At 42.3% G+C, this 23972-nt stretch overlaps 1 protein-coding gene across 1 annotated transcript in view; it reads left to right on the top strand.

Annotated features, from left to right (window-relative positions):
* Window positions 1–23972, top strand: part of POLR3B (RNA polymerase III subunit B) — a 115144-nt gene that overhangs the window by 80549 nt on the left and 10623 nt on the right. The window contains exons 23-25 of the mRNA XM_019642626.1: window positions 2609–2751; window positions 20399–20502; window positions 21102–21268. Coding sequence (XP_019498171.1) covers window positions 2609–2751; window positions 20399–20502; window positions 21102–21268 — 414 coding nt within the window. The remainder of the gene's footprint in view (window positions 1–2608; window positions 2752–20398; window positions 20503–21101; window positions 21269–23972) is intronic.

The following is a 23972-nucleotide window of genomic DNA, read 5'->3' as shown; positions in this document are numbered from 1 at the left end:
TTGAAGATAAAACCAGGCTCTGGAATCGTAGAGACCTTCTAACTATGTTTGAGTTTGGAGCAAATACTCAGGGGTCCCAGGAAACAGCGAGATGAAGGACACACGGCATAAAAACGTTCCCCTGGGGGTGGGCTCAGGCCCCTGCAGTAAGTCCTACAAAATGAAGCGCTATTTTTGAATTACAACGGTGGTCATGCTAGTTGGTTTTCTTTCTCCTGAGGAGGATATCTTTTTTACCTATTCAAAGGTGGGCCCTCCTCTCCTGGGTTCCATTTCATCCACTCTTTTAGGGACCTTCCTCTGTCATTTTCTGCCCTGTCCTTCCATATTTTCAACCTGTTTTCTATTGATTCCTTCCTCACAGGCTAGAAAATGGGCACAAATATTTATCTTTAAAAGACAATAAAACCTTTTTCCGGACTTGGCATTCTTTTCTAACTACCACTCTCCCCTCCCTTTCGCCATGAAGCTCCTCAGAAGTGTGCTGTGTAATCTCCGTTTCCGCTTCTTACCCTCTGTGTGCGCCCTCAGCCCTCTGAACCTCTTCAGCCTCCTACCTCCTCATCCCACTGAAGCGACGCTGGAAGAGGTCACCAGGGACAGCCTAGTCCTTCATGTCACTCAAGAAATATTTCTGGGCGAAAAACAAAGATTTCACTTACTGTGCCTGGAACTGTTCTAGGTCCGTGGGTTAGCACAGTGAACAAAGCAGGCAGAAAGCCCCGCCCCCATGGAGCTCACACCCCAGGGAGGAAAGACTGATCTAAACAATAGCAAAACCCACAGGTGGTCAGATTGGCCCAAGTCAATGGCCTCTTCCATCCTAACCTTCTTGCAAGCTGAAACTTGTGTCCTTTGTTCACCGTGTATTCCTAGTGCCTGGCACAGGGCCTGACACATTACAGGTAATAAGGAAACAAACAGCTGTCAAGTGGATGGATGAATTTCATATGACCTTTCTAGAACTTTTGATGCCACTGACTCCCTCTTCCCTTGATTTTGTGACCCTGTTGTCACCTGGCCCTCCTGCCAGTCTAATTACTCCTTCTCAGCCCCCCTTCGTGCCTGGCTGTGGTGACCTCAGCCTGGCTGGTGTCTCTTTGCGCTTGTGTGAGTGAGCTCACCCACGCCCAGTGCGCGAGTTGCTCTTCTTTTGCTGATGACTTCCAGATAGACATCTCCCCAGTTTCAGCTTCATACCAGCACTTGTGCAGCTTTATAGGGACCCCGATCCAGAGCAAAACCACCTTCCTCCCCACCCTAAACAGGCTCCTCCTGGACCCCTCTCTTGGTGGGTGAGTGGCACCGCCATCCAGCCAGTCACCTGCGTTGTAGAACTGTTTGCTTTTACCTGCCTCATGCACCAGAGCCTGAAGCCTGCAGGCTCAGCCAGACCTGTAGGTTCTCTCTCCTCAGCTGTTCTCTTACCCTCTCAGTGGCAGCTGCTGCTGTCTGCGTCCTGGCCCTCCTTCCCTGCCAGACTCTTAGTTATCGGTGACTGCACATCTGCCTCCAGTCTTGCATCTCTCAGGCACTCTCTGTGTTACTGCCAGAGTGATGTTTTCTGTTACTCTATCTGGTCATGTGATTCTCTTGAGAAAGTAAATAGAATAAAACTTGAGTAGATAGAGTAAACTCTCAGTGACAATGTTGCCTGCTGGAGAAAGGCCAAACGAAACAGTAATACATACAAGACTGCCCATGACCCTCGGCGTACTTCTCAGGCCTTACCCTTCGCACCCCAGGCCCCGTATTTTCTAGTAAATTGTCTCTTACTCTCCAAACATCCCATCCTATTTCAGGCCTCCGGCATCCGCTGCTACTGCTCCCTCTGCCCGAGTGCCCTTCCACTGGTCATGTCTCAGCTCCAGGGTCACCTCCTCTGTGAAGCAGTCCTTGACAGCGTGCCCCTCCCCGCCACCACTCCCTGCTCTCTTCCCCAGCCATTAACAGGACTGACTGTTTTCTCCCTGGGGTCTTTCCTGTTCTCCATGGCACTGAGAGCCTCACTACACTTCCCTTTCTCTCTGTCTTTATGGGATTATTCGTTCTCCGGGCAGAAGCCGTGTCTACCTAATCTTTGTATGTCCAGCCTACAAGGACCTGACGCAGAGTAGACTTAATAAATGTCGTAGGAAAGACAGATAAGAGGCAAAGTGTGTGAAAAAATTAGTAACGAGAAAGCTCAGTAGATAAAAGTAATACTTAAAAAGTGGTTAAGCACTTGGAGTCAAGTTCAGGCATCAGCTCAAATCCCAGGTCCACTTTGTATGAGTTGTGTGCCCTGGGCAAGTTTTTAACCTCTGTAAGCATCGGTTTTCCTTGTGTATAATAAAGGAATAACAATATGCGAATAATATGTGTGGTGAAGATTAAATTGCTTTATGTCTGCCTCATAAGTGTTTAGTAAATGTTAGCCATTTTAAACTAGGACAATAAGGGGGAAATTGTAACATTTGAATTTAATGTGTTGAAAGTCATTTTTAAGAGCCCCAAATGGGAATATCAAAATATTAAATAAATATAATAAATAAAATAGGGCCAAGCGTGATAGGCTCACAGAGGGCAGTTTGAAAACCATGTTTTAGTGACTTCCTCTTAACATTAGCTACAAAGGGGCAACGGACTCATATATTGAAAAAGTGATGATATCTTCAAATGCCGAAGATGCTTTTCTGATCAAAATGCTGCTGAGACAGACGAGGCGTCCAGAGATTGGAGACAAATTCAGCAGTCGTCATGGGCAAAAAGGTAAATGGTTTCATTTCTCAGCTTGTTTATAAAACTGAATACACTGAAGTATGTATTAGTCACAGATGTAAGAAATGTTTTATAATTTTCCCCTATGAAAACATTTAGTGTGTTTGAAAAATTATGACATTGTTATCAAAATTATTCTTATTTCTCAGATTAACCTATTTATATTTTAATGACATTTAAAAATGTACTGTAGAATTGCTCCTCTCTGCTATTCATTTCATCCTCCTACAACTGCTCATCCAAAATTATAAATACATTCCAGATGATGTACCTACTGAAGTACAGGGGGCTGTTCAAAAAACAAAGAGTAATATCAATTTTTATGAGAGGTACATATTTAAACTACTGTATATTCTGTGGGGTCAGAGAACCATAGGATGTCAGCACTAGAAGATACCTCAGAATTATCTGTTTAACAGAGGAGGAAGTTCAGACCCTGCGAGTTAAGCGGCCATTCAGGGATACTCAGCCAGTTGGTTGCTGAGCTGGTGTTAGAACCCAGGGCTCCCAACGCCAGTGCCATGTTTTGTCCCCTGCATGGTGATCCCTCTCCTGGGTGGTATTTCCATCTGATCCCATTGGAAAGCCTCACTCTTTCCTTTGAGGGCTGCTGCTGGGTTTTCATCCATTTGTGGTTTTGTTTTGTTTTATCTTCAAAAAACATAGCACTATGTCACTATTGATTAACTCATTATCAGTAGGGTTTTTAAAAATCAATATATGTATTATTTAAAAGTGGAGAGGTAGTCCTGGGATTTGAAATGTGGCTTTGTCTGCCACTTGTTAGTTTTAATAACAGCAGCCGCCGACACTTTTGTACCATTAACTGTGTACCTGGGAATGTTCTCAGGACTTTCCATATACTAACTCATTTACTCGCATACCATCCTGGGAGGTAGGTACTATTATCATCCACATTTACAGAAGAAGAAACAGGCACACAATGGTTAGTAGCTTGCCCAAAGCCTCTAGTTGGTGAGAACTGGTTTTTGAACCCTGGCAGCCTGGCTCCTGAGTCCATGCTCTTTAACTACTCTGCTCTCCTGACTGTTCAGCAGTTAGCATCGTGCCTGTCACATAGTATGTGCCAAAGAAAGGATAGCAAGGGCTGTTAACCTCGGCTGTTACTCATTCTCCTCTTCAACCTCAAATCTCACCTTTGCTTGTAAATTACTAGTGTGACATTTTCTTGTTTTTAATTGATTGGTTTGAAGATAACTACACCTTATGTTCTTGCTGCTGTTAACTCTTTATTTGCCAAGGAAGTATATAAAATATTACAATTTGTTTGGTCAAATCAATCCAGCCTTAGTCATTATTCCATCAATGAAAGTTTTTCTGACTAAGATAGTATTTCATCAAAAGCATTTTTAGTTCAGTTGACAGGTGCAAGATTATTTTAGCCTGTCAGTACTTTATAAAAAAGAATTGGTGCCATCTATAAATATGAACTTGACTTCATACAGTTTCTAAGACATCCTTCTCCCCCACCCCCCCACACTACTTAAGAAAGAATTGGATTTCTTTTAGCTTCTGATATACCAAAAAAAAAAAATCTCAGAAAGAATTCTGATTGGCACAATCACGTCCTCTTCCCACACTGGACCAACCAGCTGTGGTCAGGAGACAATGATACCGTCAGCCCCTTTGGAACCTCATTTGTTTATTCAATTTATCGTACTGTAGTTTTACTGAGTATTTATTATGTGTCAGTCATTATTTTAGCCTCGCCCACTTTAGAATAAAGAGGATCAAGGGTATGCGGAGGACAGGTTGTCATATTAAAAATAGGGGTCTTAGTAAAACTCATAGAGAAAATTACATGTGTGAAGATGGCGATGACTTAGGTGCGTGTATATCTGAGGAAAGAACGCCCCAGGCAGAGGGTGAGGTTCACACAAAGACCCTGAGGTGGGAGGTCGCCTGGGGGCAGTGTGGCTGGAGCAGAGTGAATGGGGAGTGGGGAGCACAGTAGGAGAGGAGGACAGATATGGGGGTGATCATGATCACTGCCACTGAAGAGCTTTTGCTTTCATTTACTCTGAGTGTTTGGGGAGTCATTGCAGATTCTTCAGCAGACAAATGATGTAACCTGATGCCAACTGATGCTGGCTGATGCTAACTCTTAACACCTCTTGAGTGTTTTGTTTTGTTTTGTTTTGTTTTTAAAGATTTTATTGGGGAATTGGGGGAGGGAAACAGCGTTGAGGAATCCGGGAAGGGGAACAAACAAGTTGCTGTCCTTTTGTTCTTCAGTCTAGTTGTGGAGGACTTCGCTTCACTGGCCCATGTTGGTATTATCATTGCGCTCTTCCCAGCATTTATTTTACTGTCACCAGCGACGCAAGGCAGCCCAGCTCCAGGTCGAGCTGTTGTTCACCATCTTAGCTGTAGAGGGCGCAGCGTCACCGGCCCTCATGTGGGATCCAAACCGGGGCCCTTCTGCTCAGAGCTGGCGTCCCAAGCCAACTCTTAACCAACGCGCCAGTTGGCCGGCCCATCTTTTGAGTGTTTCTAAACATATCTTGAGGTTCTAGTGTTTTCTGCTGCTTGTCAGTGACAATCAAATTCTCTTTATTGAAACCATTTCTCTCTCTCTCTTGGTCTTGACAATTTCTGAGATGCTCCCCCATAGTCATTCTGGGGTAACCATAGCCTTGTTTACAGCCTCTATTTTACTTGACCTATTACCAGGACAAGAGCAAAGCTGGATTCTCTTCTTACAAAATGTTGGCACTGGAAGCTTTGCAAGAATGCACACCATAAGAGAACATCACCATTCTGAATCACTTTATAAACTTCAGATATTCCAAATCCTTGTGGTTTTTTCCATCAGAGTATTGTGCAAAGACTTGAAGGCTGGGATATATTTCAGCAATTAACTACTGTGTTCTAACTCCACTAAACTTTCTGATGACAGGGACCATGTCCTCGTATTTTCATAAGGCCTGATAGACACAGAGCCTTTCTCACAGTCAATACGTGATAATTTATAATGGTTGAATATATGGATGAATTGACGGTAGGGAAATGGAAATGGACAGATTCTCTACTCTTGATGGATTGATTTTGCCCACGTTTTAATCTATATATTATATATGAGTGTGTGTATGTATAATATAGACAAAGCGGTACTTCTGAAAATGAAGAACATAACTTGATCAGTAATTTCTTATAAATATAGACCTCTAAGTAAAATGTCAGTAAGTCTTTGTGTTATTGCATTTTTTTAACTATTAATATGATAGGGATAATATTCATTGACAGAAGTGGTTTCCAACTTGCAGTGACTCGAAACAGCAGATTTTAGAGATATGTTCAGTCTTTGAGGGGTTTGACTTGTACATCTCAACACAAAACTGGGAGAAATCCTCCTGGGTTTAGATGACCTTTCACTTGTAGTGAGGAGTGTATCTTGCCTGTTTTCCTTTTCCAGATGGCCTTTAATCCAAGGGTAAAAACCTTCTGATTAGCCTAGATCCCCTTGATAGTTCTTTTTTTCACAGCTTCATCAGATTTATTGAAAAGTTCGAAAAAAACAAGCAAACAAGCAAAAAAAGTATGTAGTGTAAGCTTTTAACAAAGTAATGGGAGGAATGACATAGAACCCCCTTAACTGAACATAATTTTTATTTCTTTTAGGTATAATTTTTTTATCAAATAATAAATGCATATAGTTTAAGATGGTCAAATAGTACAGAAAAGGGGGTGTTTGTACTGAATAACATCAGTCTCTGCCTTCTAATTTTGCTTCCCTGAAGCAATTCTCATTTTTACCTTCATATTTCTAAATATTCTTAAACAGCTATATATTCATTAAGCATTTTATTTTATTTTGTTTATTTATTTTTTTAAAGATTTTATTGGGGAATTGGGGAAGGGGAACAGCCAAGGTGTCGTCCTTCAATCTTAGTTGTGGAGGGTGCAGCAAGCTCAGCTCCAAGTCCAGTGGCGCTGCTCAGCTCAAGGTGCTGTGTTCAGTTAGTTATGGGTGGGTGTATGCAGCGTCATTGTTAAGAGTGCATGCTCTATCCCCTGAGCCACCCTAGTGGCAGCTCAGCTCAAGGTGCCGAGTTCAGTCTTTAGTTGCAGGTGGGCATAGCCCACCAGCTCGAACAGGCAACCTTGTTATTAGGAGCATGTGCTCTCACCAGCTGAGCCATCCTGCCACCTGTTTGCAGCTCAGCAGCAGCTCAGCTCGGGCCCATGTGGGAATCGAACCGGTGCCCCTGTTGCTCAGAGCTCGCGCTCTTGAGCAAGCTTTAACCAACTGAACCACTTGGCTGGCCCTTCATTAAGCGTTTTAGATATTGATTTCCTGTTATATGATAGATATATGTTACCTCTCTTCCCTACTGTCCACCTCCACTCCCTCCGTAGATTTATCATAATTTGAGGTTACTTAATATTTAGATTGCATTATTATGATTACATAAATATTGTTCACTTCCAAACCAAGCAGTTGTTGTATGCATTTCCTTTGATTTAACTTTATGTTCTTCTGAAGTTATCCTCATTTTTTTATTCTTTAAATTTTTCTTATTCTTATTACCATTCTCCTACACCGTCAACAGCTTCTCAACACAGTTATCCATATGATCAGTAGTCTGTCAGAACCATTTTTTCCCCAGATCTCCTTTATCTTGCCCCCACTCTTCCTGCTCCAAACTGTGGTGGTGGTTCTCTGAGCCAAAGCTTCCCAGTGAGTGTGTTAAGAATTGGTAATAAATAGATGAGCTGAGACATTGATCCCCGCAGCCTTCAGGAGTGCTGGGCAGAGCCTGAGGCAGCCAAGGCCATGAGCAGCCGCATTTTGTGTGCCCTAGGAATGTTTTCCAAAGAGGTTGTAAAGCACTCTGTTAGTTTGCTATGGCTGCTATAATAAAATACCACAGATTGGGTGGTTTAAACAACAGAAATTTCTTTTTTCACAGTTCTGGGGATGGAAGTCCAAGATTAGGTGTTGGCAGATTTGGTTTCTCCTGAGGTCTCTCTCCTTGGCTTACAGATGGCAGCTTTCTCCTTGTGTCCTCACATGGTCTTGTCTCTGTGCAGGTGTGCATCCTGCTATCTCGCCCTCTTCTTATTAGGATACCAGTCATACTGGATTGGGGTGCACCCCGATGACCTCATTTAACCTTCATTACCTCTTTAAAAGTCCTATCTCCAAATACAGGCACATTCTGAGGTGTCCACAGGGTTAGGTCTTCAACATAGGAATTTTGGAAGGACACAGTCCATAAGACATTCTAAGCCTGCTGAGTGGTAGTCATTTATAAAATTTCCATTTGAGCCCCTATTTCTTGGCTCCTCCCATGTCATTTTTCTCCCCTCCCCCCATAGTGGAATACTCCATTAAGTCATGGATGTTTGAACATATCCTGTCCTCATACTTGATTTATACTTTGGTTGGGTATAGATTTCTAGATTGAAACATTCCTTTCTCTGAGGATTTTGATGCCACTGCTACATTATCATCTGGATTCCACGTTACTTTTACGAGTGAATTGTAACATCCTTCTTCCTGACCTTTTTGTGTGTGTGCCCTGTTTTTCTCTCTCCTTCCCTTCTTCCTTCTCTCCCTCCTTCTCCTTCCCACACTGCTCCCCAAATCCCCACCCAGAAGCTTTCCTTGAATGTTACTCATCTGAAGCCAGGGAGATGATGGTAGCAGAGCCTATTTGTTGAAGTCCTTTTCAATGATAAATAAAATAGTAGAGATTCAAAAGCAGCAGTGGTTTTGCTAAAAGACGTGTATGTAATGTTGTTAAATATCCAGAATACTTTGTTGGCTAACTTCAGTATATTTTAGGTTCATTGAGGATATAAAACAAGCCCTACTAATTCATTTAACTCCCCAAAACCTCCAGCACAGCACGTTGCATATAATATGGTTTCTGCTCAGCATGTTTGTGGATTAATTTATTGAATAAAATACCTTAAATGTACAGACATAACAAGCCAAACCCCCCCCCCAAATTAGTGTAATTTATTCTTCCTAGTACATATCAGAAATGGGCTTCTCATCTTTATCCAAATGGTACTAGGAGTTTCATCACCCAAGACTCACAGCTCCCCAGTCTTAATTTGAGTAAAGACCTGAGAGAGGTAAGGGAGCAGACCATACAAGCCCACTGAAGCTTTTCCAACCAAAAGCACTAAATACACACACGCACCCTGGGCACCCGTGAGAATCTGCTTCGACAGCCCTAGAGAAATCTGTTTGGTCTAATTAAATCACTACTGTGGGTTCAGCACTGTGTTGGGCTCTCTGGGGGTGGAAGGGAATCAACGCTTGGCTAATGCCCAGGAGGAGTTGGCTGCATACCTGAAGCAAAAACATGAATACAAAGGATGACGTGACGTTCAATAGTAAATTATATGGTAAAGACCATTCATGGGAGAGAAGTTGAGTGTTTATCGTGGACAGGAGTAAAACCTTAGAGGTTGAATTCTAGTCTGATTCCATCTCCTCGGTATAAGAATGCCTTTTAGGTGACCTTCGGCAGATGGGTTTCCACTTTGCATGTGGCGTGTGAAGGGAGGCCCCCTCTGCTTTCGGAGGCAGCCCGTGCGGTGGTGCCACCGTTCCGATGGTCGTATTGAGCTGAGCGCACTTTTCTGTAACGTACACCCGTCAGTCCTGCCCTGTCCTGTGGGGGAACTGAATGGACACGTTCCTCTTTTCTTCACGGCCCCCCTGTGTTCAGCATTTAAAGAAAGCCTCAGGTTGAGAAAGAGTATAGCAGAGAGGTCATGAGCTCTCAGTAAGCTGCTTGATCCCTTTATGCCTTGGTCTCCTCCTGTTTGAAAATGGAGTTTCCTAGGAGTCGTTGCGGGATTAAACAAAACGATGTACAGTGAGCACAGTGCCCGGTGCACAGCCAGCAGCTGGTAAAGGCGAGCTGCTGCCACTAGGTCTGCCCTGTGTCTTCTGCTGCAGGCTGGGCAGGAAAGGAAGGCTTCTGAGGCTGAGTGGGAGGTGAACGGGGAGGGCTGTGATGAAGGCGGGTCCTGTGAAAAAAACAGGTGGGCGACACAGCAGAGCACATCCAAGGGACCTGCTGACTGGCAGGAATAGAGCAAAAGACAGGAAAAGGGCCACGGTGACTGGCTGGAGGCCTGGTAAGTGAGGGCACCAACCACAAAGCGACTTTGTATCTCATGTGTACCAGGCACTGTTCTAGATCCCGGAAATACAATGGCCGACAAGACTGACAGGGCCTCTCTGCTCTCCTGGAGGGGATGTTCTCCTGGGGAAGGAAGCCGACAAAGAAGTCAACCAAAATCCGAGCACGATAATTTAAGATAGTGGTTAGTGCCGGACATGAGAAGGATGTGAAAGGGCGACTAGATTGGGGGTGAGGGGCAGGGTACTTTTGATTAATGATCAAGAACGGCCTCTTGGAGAAAGAGACCTGGAGGATGAGAAGGAGCCAGCCCTGAGGCGTCAACGAGCTTGGTGTAAAGAAACAGAAAAAAGTTCAGTCATGTGCCTGGTAGGAAATAGGGTGAGAAAAACAGAATAGGAGCACATCTTACAGGGCCTTGTGGCCCAAAGGAAAGAGTCTGGACTTTATTCTAAATGTGCTGGGAACCAATAGGCCTGTTGGATGGTGAGTGTCAGCAAAGGAGTGACAAGATCTAAGTTACGAATGTAAGAGGTCACCCTGGGTTCCATGTGGAGAACAGAGTGGAGGCGTGACCAGTGAGGGAAGCCGGGAGACGGATGCAGAGGTTCAGGCAAGAAAGGCTGGTGGCTTGGACTAGGGTCACAGAAGTGGGAAAAATGGAGAGAAATTGGTTGCATTCTGCCCTGGAGAGAAAGCCAACAGGACTTGCCGAGAGCTGAGATGTTGGGGAGGAAAAGACGGGACCAGAGGATGAATGAGTTTGGTGGCCTGGGCAGCTGGTGATGCTGTTTACCAAGGTGGGGAGGCCTGGGGAAGGCCTTAGGTGGGGACGGGGGCTGAGCGTTTGGGCCTCAGGTGAGAGATGCCCATTAGACTCCCAAGCAAAGATGTTGAGTACGCAGTCGGATGTAGAGTCTGGTGCTCTAACGAGAGGTTAGGGCTAGAGATAAAATTTGGGAGTCATCTGCATATACATTTGTAGTATTTTACCTTTTGTGTATTAAGAATTTACAAGCATTTTCTTCTATATCCCTCCCTTTAACCTTTGTAGTTCTAGTTGGTATTATTATTCCTACTGTATAGAAACAAGAAATTGAAGCCCAGAGAGGTGAGTATCTTGCCTACCACAGCTTAATGCTGGCAGTCAGGATTCGAATCCAGGTTTTTGGTTCTGAGTGCATTGCCTAGTCTGTTCAATCCGGTTAAGGCGGCTTTCTCTTCTGAGAACCCATTACCACTCTGCCCTAGGATTGCCATAGTTCCTGAGATTTTGCCTTTTCCTGAGACTGAATACTAATATTTCTTATATCTTTTCTGTGTCTTCCTTAAGTTGGTCATCTTCTTAAAATCCTTAGCCTTTCTCGATAAACAACTTTACATAGCACTTCTCAGCCACCAATCCACAGTAAATACTGTCCCCCATACCTTGTTCTAGAAATGCCTGCCAATCCCTCATAGTAAGATGTTCTCCTCACACAGAGCCGTATTTTCAGGGAGCCCTTTCCTTCTGAAATCAACTTGTTGTAAAACACTATCCCTACTCCCTTCTTTAATTGGTCCCCTGGTCAGGTTTTAGCAGTCGTAGTTAAAATTTAAATCTATCAAGAATTTGAGCGGATGTAAAAGGAAGTAAATTTTTGAGCCCTCGAGTTTGACTGTCCTCCTGATTCATCTATCTGGCTGTTGTCACAGTTATGACAGAAAAGGAGCGATGCCACTGAGCTGATGTGGAACATTCACATGCAGCAGGCACAGCTGGCAGCATCTCTAAGGAGCCACGCAACAACCCAGCCCTTAGTGTGGGGCCCAGAGAGGAACTGAGTCAGACCTAAAAGTTGGCTGTTGGCAAGTAAAATGTGAATGAAATGGAGAAAATAGTCCACATCATCATTTTGTTGTTTGTGGTTGTCATGAAATGAGCTGATAAAAATTTCGTAGTGTGGTGAATTTTCAGGGTGTGTGTGTGTCACACACACCATGATTCCTGCAGTGATTTGTTTCTGTTTTCATCTACATACACACCAGAGTAAGACCAGTCGTTAGCTGAACTTAGTACTCACTCTTGACGTGTAGAGTTGTTTGGAAATAGTATTTTTTTTCTTTGTAGCATCATCTGCAAGCTGACCCGTGTGTGTTCTCTAGGAAAATATGTGAAGATATTTTGATTTAGTGTGTCTTTATGCCTGCCTCTTTCCCCCTCCATTTAGAGCATTAAATTTGTTATTCTTGGTTATTCAGAAAGCAGTGTGGCCCTGCAGATGGCCTGGTTTTTGTCTTTTATTAAAAGTTGATGTCGATAGAACTATTGTTAGAGATTCTTTTTGTACACCCATAGTGTGTAGATTGAATTTCTGCCCCTAATACCTCTTAAAATATCTCCTTTAACCATCAGAGGAGACTTGAAAATTGTTTGTTTCACAGAATATGAGTGTGTATCCCACTAAAGCCTGAACACTTGAAAGGTGGTAGGATAACTAGTAGCTAAATGAGACAACTGTGAGGAGGAAACTCAAGAGCAGTAGTTTATGTGATGAAAGAGCTCAGGAAGAAGATTGAAGAGGACGGAATGAGTGGGTGAACTGGAGTAGGAGAATCAGTACTAAGTAGTTGGGGATCAATATCAGCGCTATTTGATAAGCAAAGATTGAATGTAACTGATCAGAGAAGGCCCTTTGAAGAAGTGAAAGTGTTTGATCAGTAGCTGTTAAAAATGGGACAGACCCAATAAGCAGCATCGTCTTCCGTGGCCTCAAGAATGGAGGGTGACTAAGCAGAGAGAGCCAAGGAAGCAAGAAGGAGAAAGTATTTCCTAAAGAAGAGGGCGTCCCGATTGACATAAAGACTCCTCCAGCTTGAGAAGCAGGCAGGATTCATTCACCGCACACTTTTTAGATAAGGGAATTCAATGCAGTCTTCTAATGAGAAATTCAAAGAAGTTGCATAAAGTACAGTCCTCCTTTGGGTCTTTGTGAGGTCCATTCTGTACCTTATCAGTTAATATGCAGCGAATCAGCTTCCCCCAAAGTCCTGGGCCTTTGACCACGAATCTCTAGAACAGTCCATCGTTTAGCGGAATGCAAAATATTGGAAAAGGTGAGATGATGTAGTAATAACCTTCTGTGTACCAAAGTTGTGAATTTGTTGTGTGTTCGTTTACAAAGGAAGGAAAGTTTTTTAGTTTTGTTTTAATTTCATTTGGGGAGGAGTATTAAAACCCTGAGGTCTCCATCTCCTTCCAAGTGTTCTAGGCACCTGAATGAAGCCATGGCTTACATGACAGATGCATAATGATGCTCCGTGGAGGGAAATAGAGCGAGCGTGGCTCTGGGACGTTCTTCATGTCTTATCTACACATTCTTTCTGGGTCAGTTTATAGACAGAGGTAAAGGTAGGAGGAGACATCCACTTATAATGCTGGTGGGAGTCATGTTCGCAACTAGACTATTTATTGAAATCAAAATAACTTATGGAAGCCTCTTGAACTTTGGTATAAGTTCTGTATGAAGGTAACTCCTCGAAGGCAAATATCTTTATCTTGAACCTTGCTTTTTCTGATGGTTAGTGCATTTATTAGAAGGGTAAACAGATTTCCTGTGGGTTTTTTTTTAATTCTTTAACAAAAAATATCTGTCAGCCTAAGGAATCCCCAAGTCTCATTTCAGTGCTCAGACAAACCAAATTATTATATTTCCAGATTTCCTCTTACTTTTGCTGGCGTTCTCAACGAGGGAGAGAAAAGTGGACTCCTTTGATGTGAGGAGGGGGAAAGGCAATATATCACTTCCCTGAAAGAACGTTTCTCAGTCTCTCATGTGAAAAAGGATTAGCACCTCCAACAAAGGTCCTGTAGATCACAGAATCGGGCAGCAATACCAAACAGTATTCCTAAGGAGAGGAAGAACTCTATTTGAGCAAGAGTGTTTGTCCTGGCAAACAGAAGCTTTTTAATAACTGCAAATCTCAGATAATGGCATACTCTCCTTGGTATCTCCCCCTAAATCCTCAGGCAGCTAGTTTAAATAGAGTGAAGTCAACCTTTGTTTTAAAAGAGAAGCAGAGTCTTATCAAAATGCAAGTTTTTCACTGAATGGTTCAGTGTATCTTTGTTTCATGAGGATTATGCATTTACCAATAAAATTGTTTGGAATATTCATCTTTGACCCTCTCTTGTTCAACAAAACTTCCATTATAAGGTCACTTACTTCCACTTTGCATTAATCAAAGTTATTCAACAACCTACTGAATTAATTTATTAAGATTTTGATTGAACATTTATTAAAACAAAAGAAAACCTACTCTGACTTTCCAACACAATAAAAAGTCCTTATACAGTAGGTAGGTATAAAGAGGCTGTGTGGGAAGTGAGAAAGTTAATTTGTGTGGCAAAAAGCCGAGAGGAAAGTTTGTTCGTTAAACAAAGTTTGGGTAAAAACTTTGCTTTTTCTAGAACTTTCTCTCCTGGTTCTAGATTATGTTTTCTAAAATGGAGAGAATGAAAAGACTGGTTGAAAGTAATAATAACACCTTGTACTCATGTAGCACTTGAGACCGTCTGAAATCCTCTCTGCTAGACTGAAGCTTCAAAGTCGGATGTCCTGGGCTCCCAACTTTGCTTGATCCTGCTTGAATGAAAGATTCTAAGTGGGAGGGGAGAAGGGGCCGATGGAGCGAACAGTGTGAGCCCCAAGATAAGGTGTATGATGCCAAACGATCCTTGCGAGTTTTGGTCCAGAGAGAAATTCTGGCAGCTGTTACTTTAATGTTAGAAATCAGGATGATTTTGTCCACAAAGACACCTTTATTGTAAGGAGATTTTATTTAATTTACTATTTTAAGAAGAAATTTTGGTCTTCAGTAGCTAGCTCGTAACCCTCTGACCTTTCAGTAAATATCCAACTGAAGCTTTGAAATTAGTGTTTAGTGTTTTATGGCCCAGAATAAAAATCCCCAATTCTGTTTCCAAATAGTGTAGCCTCAACACATTTTATTAAGCTCTTGACACATTCAGCCGTGTGTATTTTGTAAAGTTCCTATGGTTATTGTTTTACAATAGCTGCTTCCAGAACCATTGTAAGGGTTTCAATTAATCAGCCCTTTGTGTGCTTCAGACTATGCAAATTTATCACATCAAACCATTCAACTGCTCATGGGAAAGCCGTGTAAAAACTGTATTGTCTTCTAGCCCCTCCTCTCATTTAGAGTGATGTTTTAATAAGAAAGCTAATCAAGTTTTCTTATGCATTATTTATCTGTTCACATGTAAGGAAGAGCCAAATTAAAATTATGTCAACCGGGATATGGCAAGTGATGTGATAGATCTGGAAGTGATTCAACAACAGAACAAAGCTCATATGATTCAACAGTTTTTTTGTCGCCTCCCCTCCCCCTTGGGATTATTTAAGGTGGTGGTGAGAAAAATAAAAAGAGGTTAATTCAATCCCTGGAAAGGCGGAAAGGAAGAAAGGAGCAACCACCTGTGTGAGCCTTCACGTTTTGATTTAGAGATTTACATTTCTGAATATAGAAAGGCTTATGGAGATGAGTTTATTCAAAGCAAAAACTTTCTTACTTAATACGAATGGTCAAACTTGAAAGCATTCCTGCTGCTTCTTTGGCCCCATGTACCACCATATTCATCAGCAGTAAACTATTCCACGCTCGAAACCCGAAGCCCAGGTCCTGTGAGCTTCTAAAGTTATTAGGAAACACTGTCCTGATAATGTGCAATGACGTGCACAGCGCAGCCGGAGTGAGCTGCTTTTCAGCCTCTTCAGCCCAAGGCAGTGCAACTGCGCTAGCTTCTTCCATTCAGTAAGTTTGTCTCCTTTGCTTTGCTTGTTTGCTTCCTGCTGAGGATAATTAGGTTTGTTATAGAATAATAATTCCTTGTATTTAGATGCGCCCTTTCTCTGAGGACCTTAAAGTGCCTCTCAGACATTAGTACCTCTCATCTGTTCTTTTAACAATATTGCCTCGTGAGCTATGTGCTAATTATTCCCATTACAATGACCAAACAACTAAGGCTCCAGAAAGGGGTGCTTTCCCCTTCCCCCCACCAGGTAACACAATGTCAGTTGAACAGCACAGAGTCCAATTAAGGTCACCCAGTTCCTTGATTTCTGGCCCTGCGTAGGTCTGAGAGTCCAAGAGGTGATGAGCCCTTTACAGATGACATTTCCGCCCAATTTGCAAACCTCATTAAGACCAGGCATTGCACAGTGATCGCCCCTTTACTAAACACCAACTCTCTTCTTGCACTATGACTAATAGAGAAAAATCACAGCAGCATTTCACCCTTCTTTTAGTGCAGAATAAATAACCTTGTCTAACAGGTACCTGCATTTATACAGTAGACCATTAGAATGTGGCAAGCTGAATTGGATAAATGCTGTCGTTTTCAATATTCAGTCACATTAATCTGTGTGGGACTCCTCTCAAGTGGAGTTGAGTCCCTGAATCTCTCCCTATTTCCCCACCTCCATCACAGCACTTGTCACACAGCATATGCTTGGTAATTGAGGGAAATGACTCTTTCCTTACTCAGAAAAGAAAGAGTAAGAATATATATCCACCTCAGAGTGGTACATTGAATCCCAAAGTTGTTATACACAGAAAGTAGACTTGCTAAGTAAAAATTTTTTAAAGTTAGAAAGTGAAGCAGAGTATGATATTAAAATGAAACCTGGCTGTTAACAAAATAGAAAACCATTTGCTAGTCAGTTCTCAACACACTGAAGTCATGCCAGAAACAGCTCTTAAGTTAAAAATGTTATAATTTCTGCAGTTTCTACTTGCTTTCCTGTCTAGATACAGTATTAGAATGCTTCAGTTTTTCCCTACCTTTTTTTTTATGTTCTTACCTTTTTTTATTTTTTTATTTCTGTTTAAATTGAGATAGGACCATTACACTAAAACTAATTTAAAAAAAAGCCAAAACTGACTTTTGAACAAACCAGTTGCTGTTTCTAATTAGAAATACTTTCTAAGAATGATTCATCAGATTAACTGGACTTTTGCTTGGTAAACCTATTTTTAAAATGATTTATATGTTTCTCTGCTGGGCCATGGAAATAGAAATAACAAATTGGTGTAAGAGCCTCCAGTGTCACAGAGGGCGTACGCCGACTACAGAGGGAACTGCGACAGCAAGTGTCCAGGTTGCCTTTCCTGAGTGGCGTGGTGGTCAAAATTGTGGTTTCTTTAGATTCCCTAAATTCTTGCCTTTACAACTTGAAATTATGATTGATGGTGATGGAATAATATCAATATTTTACTGCCTGGGTATCTGTAAAACCTTTCTGCTCTAACTTCCTGTGTTCCAGTTTTTCCTTGTTATCTATTTTCATGTTAAAAGCCCTGTAGTGCGTAGTCTGTGGTCTAATTCGCAGTGGCCCCTGTAAGTGCATTAAACGTTCCAGGCCTGTTAAAGTGGTGTATTTGCATTTCACTGCCAGGAGGTTGTGCTGTATACAATAGGGTTGAGACACCAGCATGAGCCAGGGGATGAAATTTTATTTTAAAATCTGAAATGCTGTGTAAGCATTTAAGGTATGAATCGGTAATTGTTTCACAACAGCTTCCATTAGATATGGTTTATTTGTAGTCCATCCACTTTTCAAGGATCCAGGGGAGTGTTAACACACAGAAGAGTACTGCATATCATTTACATTTTTAAACCAGCATTAAAAGAAAGTGACTATAACTTTTTTAAGAGTTCTAAATCTAGAAAGAGATTTCATGCTTCTGTCCTTGGAGAAAACAAGTTACAGTTTTTCATTAGAAAATAAGAAAAGAAACCTTCCTGCGTTGATTAAGGATTTGAATAATTCTGAAAAAGAGAAATACCTTTAAAAAAAAAGTCTGTTCTAAGGTTGAGAACTCTTACTCCCCCTCATGAATTCAGTAAAACACAAACTTTTAAAAATCATCCATCTAATTTGAGATTCGAGATCATCAAATTCTGTCTAAATATTGTGTTTTAACTTCTAAGCTCATTATGGCTTCTTTGTGTTAACTTGTATTAAAATCTGTCAGCTATGACTGGTCTCATAAGCACAGTCAGCGGACCAGAATAAGTTAATTATTTACTTGTGTCACTAGTGCTCTTCATCTAATGAAATGCACAGCTGTGTTAGATCTGCAATTGGATGTGGAGCTTCCATTGTTGTACAAGTCAGCAGAGGGTAGGAGCCGCAGTGATGGAGAGCCCTCAGTTCTTTCTGCTGTTCTGGCTTTCTGTGTCGATTTCATGGATCTTTTATCATTCACTTTCACACAAAACAAACAACACAGGGCTGTCTGCTATGGGAACCATCTTGGCACATAAAAGGGTTTTCAGAGCCTAAAGTAATTTTAAGTTAGCTAAGATTTAATTTTTGGCTTACAGGTGCCCTTGATTCAGATGCGGCCAGAGCAGTTCCTATCATGGAATGAAAAAAACATCCAAAAGTTACTTACATGTATTTTTAAATGCAGTGTCAGAAGGGGGCTGATAAGAAAATAACTTCTGAAGAAGGAAGCGCTGTACTAAATATTAATCAGATTTCCAGCAGAGTTATTTGAGACTCAGATTTCAGGGGAAGGAGCATTGCTTTCATTTCAGTAACAAATTCAAGTTACATTTGCTTGATTAAATGGGACTAAAACTGAAAATGCAAAAATGCAAGTCGTCTCTCCTTACCTTCCCCCAGTGGACGTAGGCTGTGCTTCCTGGGTGGGTTTCTGCACCCCTGACCCCTCACTCCCACTTTCTCTCGTTGGAGGTGAGCAGGCAGCTTCCTCCTGAGCAGACGCGCCAGCATCCCCCAGTACTCTGCTGCTGAAGGGGTCCCGAGGCTTTTCTTTGGTTCTTTTTTAACGGATGTAGCTGAATCCTCCATCTCCTCATGAGCCAAAATGACATTCTCACCCAAGCACGTCCCAGGACCAGCCCCTTTAGGAATCGCAGGTTTTAACATTGGGTTCAGCACTAAACGATGTTGTCAGTGCACCTCGGTTTACAATTTGATCTCTTTCCGAGTAGATTTCCCGGTTGCCCTAGTGTTTTGTAGCCCTAGTGTTTTGTCAGATAATTTCAGTGTGGACAAGATGGATTTTTGGAAGGAAGAAAGAAGGGGCACACTCGCTGCTTGATTTAAATTCTGACACATTGTAGCCGAATTTGAAATAAAGTGAACTGAATTTTTCTTTTCTTCATGTAGGAAAGCATACTTTATAATAAACAGTGCAATTTCAACCAAAAGCCACTTAAAGTATCTACATGCTCCAGAATTCAACTCCACAAACCTAATTACCATATTGTTGGCAGGCACAAGAAATCAGAATATTAACCAATTTAAATAGGCAAATTGCATTCTTCTTCTTTAGACTTTAGCTCTTAGTGATTATAGCACCTCCCCAAATTTTTATTTTAAAATACTTTGAGTAATTATGTAGAAATCAAGCTGAGGAATTGAAAAGTTTCTTGGAGAGCATTTTCTTTTCAATACGTGCAGATAGTTGATAACTTGACAAGGGCAAAGGAATTTTATCTTACTAAATATAAAAGCATTTTTTTTCTTAATCCATTGCCACTGTACACTAGTCTTCCAATTCTAAATTACATAGATGGTGGTTAACATTCTAAATTATGCCCCTGTTTCTCCTACCAAAAAAACGAAATCAGAGGAATTACAAACTATTTAAGCAACAAAATCCCCAACAGGTTAGAATGCTGAAAAGGGAGTACAGTTAATGTAAGAGACTCCCAGTAGTGTGCATCAAGTTGGTAGGTGTTTGTTTTGTTCTGTTTTTACTCTTAGAATCCCACTTCTATGTCTAGCCTTTTCTTCCAAGAATAATTTGGCATTTAATTTTCTTATTCAACTGTACAACGTCCCTCAAAGATCACTTTTCTAATGTGTTGTAAGCTATAGGAATTAAAGTTCCTTGGGGCAGTTTTAGGCTCAGCCAACTCAGCCAACCAGCCCGTGCGCTGCAGCCAATAGGTAGACCCATTAGCACATCAGCCACACACGGGGGTGTGCTTGTCACAAGTTTTTAAAACCAGTTTAAACACACCCTTCGTTCAATCAGTTCTGTGTTTGATAATCAGAGAACTTGGGTTCTTGAGATTTGGGTACAGTGTGTAGCAGATCACGTACTAGCTGACAAGGAGTGAAATTGCTGCTGACTTGATATTCCAGGAATGTTGACAGGCCCGGGCCCTGTGAAGCCGCTGCTTTTCCGTCGCGGTGACACGAGCGGTTGGGCTAGCAGCCCAACAGCACCACTGTGCGTCATGCCAGCAGGCCAGGCCACAGGCTGCCATGCCTGTCTACAAGGACAGCCGTTTAGAGCTGTTCGTCTAGCAGGATTGTTGGAAATTGCTTTTGTTGTTTGATAGAGACCATGGGGAAGGTTGAAGAACAGTGGAAACAGAGATGGCAGCAGGAGATCCCAGTTAGCACTGTATTTCTCCTTTCTGCCGATTTGCTTTACGTGGCATGAATTCTTCTCTCCCTCAGGTGTCTGTGGCTTGATCGTCCCTCAGGAAGACATGCCATTTTGTGACTCTGGCATCTGTCCGGACATCATAATGAACCCACATGGCTTCCCATCACGAATGACGGTCAGTGCGTTTTTCAGAGGCGCTGCTTTTAAGGAAGAAAGCAGGCGGCTGGTTTGTAGCCATGGGAACCTGAAACTAAGTTTTAGCAAGGGTCTTTTGACCCCTAGCCAAATAAATAGGTTCCTAGCCCCCCGAGAATGCTGGACTGCTCTCCTGCAGAGGGCGTGTGGGGCAGGCTTGCCTTGCCCTTCCAGAGCATTCTTCTGAATGATAAACTTACCCCTCAGTGAAAAGAACCCCTAATGCGTCTCACTTTCTGTGGTTATTGTTTTGTAATCCTGGCTCTACCCCTTACCAGCTGTATGACTTGGAAAGTTACTTGACCTCTGTGTACTTTGGATTCCCCATATGTAAAGTCAGGGAAATAACAGCACCGATCGCCTAGCAGTTTGGGGAGGCATAAACTTCCATCACACACATCGAGGTTTTCACAGCCTGTCACACAGCAAGAGAACGATCAATATTTGCTGCTGTTCATTTATCACTCTTATTAATAATGGTCTTCTCACACTCTTCTGGGGAAAGAGGCCAGAGCTAAATAAACAAACAGGACTGCTATGGCATAGGAAGGCACTCACGTCACTATTCACGTCCCACAGGTGGGAAAGTTAATTGAGCTACTGGCCGGCAAGGCAGGCGTGCTGGACGGCAGGTTCCACTACGGCACCGCGTTTGGAGGCAGTAAGGTGAAGGATGTGTGTGAAGACCTGGTCCGCTATGGTTACAACTACTTGGGGAAAGACTACGTTACATCTGGCATCACAGGGTGAGTAAGCACGTGCTTGGACATTTTAAAGAAAAAGTATGGCTTTATTAGGATAAGTGGTAAGGGTCCTCACGATATATAGCTTTACTCCTTTAAGAAATCCGATACAAGAAAACCCAGATTTATGATGGAGGTGTTAGCCATTGCTATGGTGGTAAGTATTTTGCAATATATAAGTGTGTACCTTAAACTTAAACACGTTGTGTACCTTAAACTTCCATAATGTTATATATCAACTACATCTCAATAAAACGGGAGGGGGGACGGGGCGGGAGGGAATCCAAATTTAGAAAACTGACCAATAAGAAATGCTATTTTATTGGTGAGGCTATCATTTAAAAAGTAGAAAAGATTCAGTTTACCAAAATAGGATTTCTACACATCTTTTAAGGAACACATCAATAGTATAGAATGCAAAACCCCTTGATGGTTGAACTTTCAGCATTAGTATGGATGATATTAGGTAATTAGTGCTCTAACAAAGGACCTGAGGCCTAACATTTGACTGTTGAGAGGTGTAACTAGACATTGAAACAATAACAGACAAAAGTTTACTTCTCAGCAGGGCCTACCCTGACTACTCGATTTAAAATTACAACCCAGTATTGCCCATTTCCTGCTTTATTTTTCTCTAGTGCATTCATCATTATCAAATATACTGTGCAGTAATACTGTATGCTATTATCGTCTGTCCCCCAACCAGAATGTAACCTCCATGAGAGCAGGGCTTGTCTTGTTTACTGTTTTATTTCCAGTGTCTGGCACAAGGCCTGACACACAGCAGGTGCTCCATAAATATTTGTTGAATAAGGAACCAAAACAAATAATACAAGTACAAATAACTCTCCCCAAAATGAAGACAGAACAGGTTAGAGGACCCCTGTGAGGAGGTAGAAATTTCAACAGAGATGTGAAGGATGAGAAGAAGACAGAACATTTGAAGAGTGTCTTGTGCAGAGGAAAAGCATGTTTAACACCTCACAAGGCATAGAGCTTAGGACATTCAGGGGTCTGGAAGAGGCCACACTGGCTGCAGTGCAGGGAGAAGGCCGTGGGTGCAGCCAGGAGTGAGGCTGGGAGAGGCAATAGCAGGTAACATGGGCAGAGCGCTGGGTCTCCCTTTAACCTGGGAGAAACACATACCCCGGAAATTATCACGGACAGGGCTTTGAAACTTGACTTACCCATGATTTTAAAGGATCAAGTCAGGTGTTAACATGAAGACATGCTTATGTATTTTATCCCAGAAAAAAAACTCTGGGACACTGTTTGTACGTTCTTCTGAGGTTTTTAACCTCCTGAAACTCACAAGTGAAATTCAGTGTGCAAGCACGTGTGAGAACACACAGCTTGACCTCAGGGCTGCAAATTGACGATCCAGATGTAATTAAAATGGTCAGAATCTGTACTGTTAAGAATATTGAGTGCTTTCTAAAATGATTTATCCAGACTATGATAATATGGATTTCTTTAGGTATGTCATACTTGAGACGTTATAGAAAATCACAGGACAGGAAAAGAGTAATGGTCCATTTCAAAATGATTCGGTAAAATAGCTCAGGTCCAAAAAACAACAGTTGTCATTGCTAAACTGGTCATCTCAGTCTTTGTTTCTTGTCCAGAAATAATGCAGAAGCTGACCAGAAAGTGCAAAACCATTGGATCAGTTTGGTGGACCTTCTGAACAGAATTTTACTGAAAGATTTGATGGATGATGCTCTGCTTCCTACAGACAGCGGTGGGCTTTGTCTGCATCACTGCCCGCTGTGCCCCCAGCCAGTGTTTTCATTTCTTTCCCATTTATTTTGGTGGCAAAGTTTGAAAAACACTAGTTTAGCTTGTTAGTTGAAAGTTCTGCAGGGGGCTTGCAAACGTGTTCACCCACCAGCTTTCATCCCTTGTCACATTTTTGATCCTAGCTAGGAGGACAAAATGCATATGGCTTTATTCAGTTGTTGGTGGAACAGTGACAGTTCCGTAAATTCTACCATGAGCATCCGTCCGTACTGGGGAGGAATGGAATCATTCATTATCAGAGCTGGACAGAACCTTGGTCTGACCTTGTTATACAACTAAGACAACTGAGATAAGGAGGTCCCGTGATTGCTGTGTCAGAGCTGGGACAAGAATAGGGTCTTCTGACACCCTGTTCGTGTGCCTTCTGCTCCACTCTCTGTCTTCCAAGGACCTGGTTGTGCTTAAGCCAGCAAGATATCTTGATGGCTTCAAAAGCATTTGCTAATGATGCTAAAAGTATTATAAGGTGTATCAAGCAAGCGGGGGCAGATGCTTTTGTGTGCCTCTCTGCCGTGTCTGTTGCTTCCCTTGCTCTTTCCACTCTTACATCGTGCTGTGGCCCAAACTTAGGTGGGTCCAGACTGGCCCACCTGGCAGGAAGAGCACTGGATGGGAATCCTGCTGTATCTCTCACCAGCTCTTATTTAGCCTCTTGGACCCTCTGTGCCTATGTCTTCATCATAAAAATAGAGATGACAATATCTCCCTCCCTAGATTGTTGTATGAATGAAGTCATGGAGTAAATGGCACGTGGCCGATGCTGTGTTTCTTTTTTGGAAGGATGTTCAGGGGCAGTTAAAAAAAGTACTTTAGGGCCGGCTGAGTGGCGCGATGGTTAAGAACTCGCTTGGGATGCCAGAGGGCCCCGGTTCGGATCCCACATATGAGGGCCAGTGACACTGCCCTC

Source organism: Hipposideros armiger, unplaced genomic scaffold (genome assembly GCF_001890085.2).
Source record: "Hipposideros armiger isolate ML-2016 unplaced genomic scaffold, ASM189008v1 scaffold_71, whole genome shotgun sequence".
Lineage (NCBI taxonomy): Eukaryota > Metazoa > Chordata > Mammalia > Chiroptera > Hipposideridae > Hipposideros > Hipposideros armiger.
The sequence above is the reverse complement of the archived record's forward strand: the minus strand, read 5'-3'. Positions and strand labels throughout refer to the sequence as shown.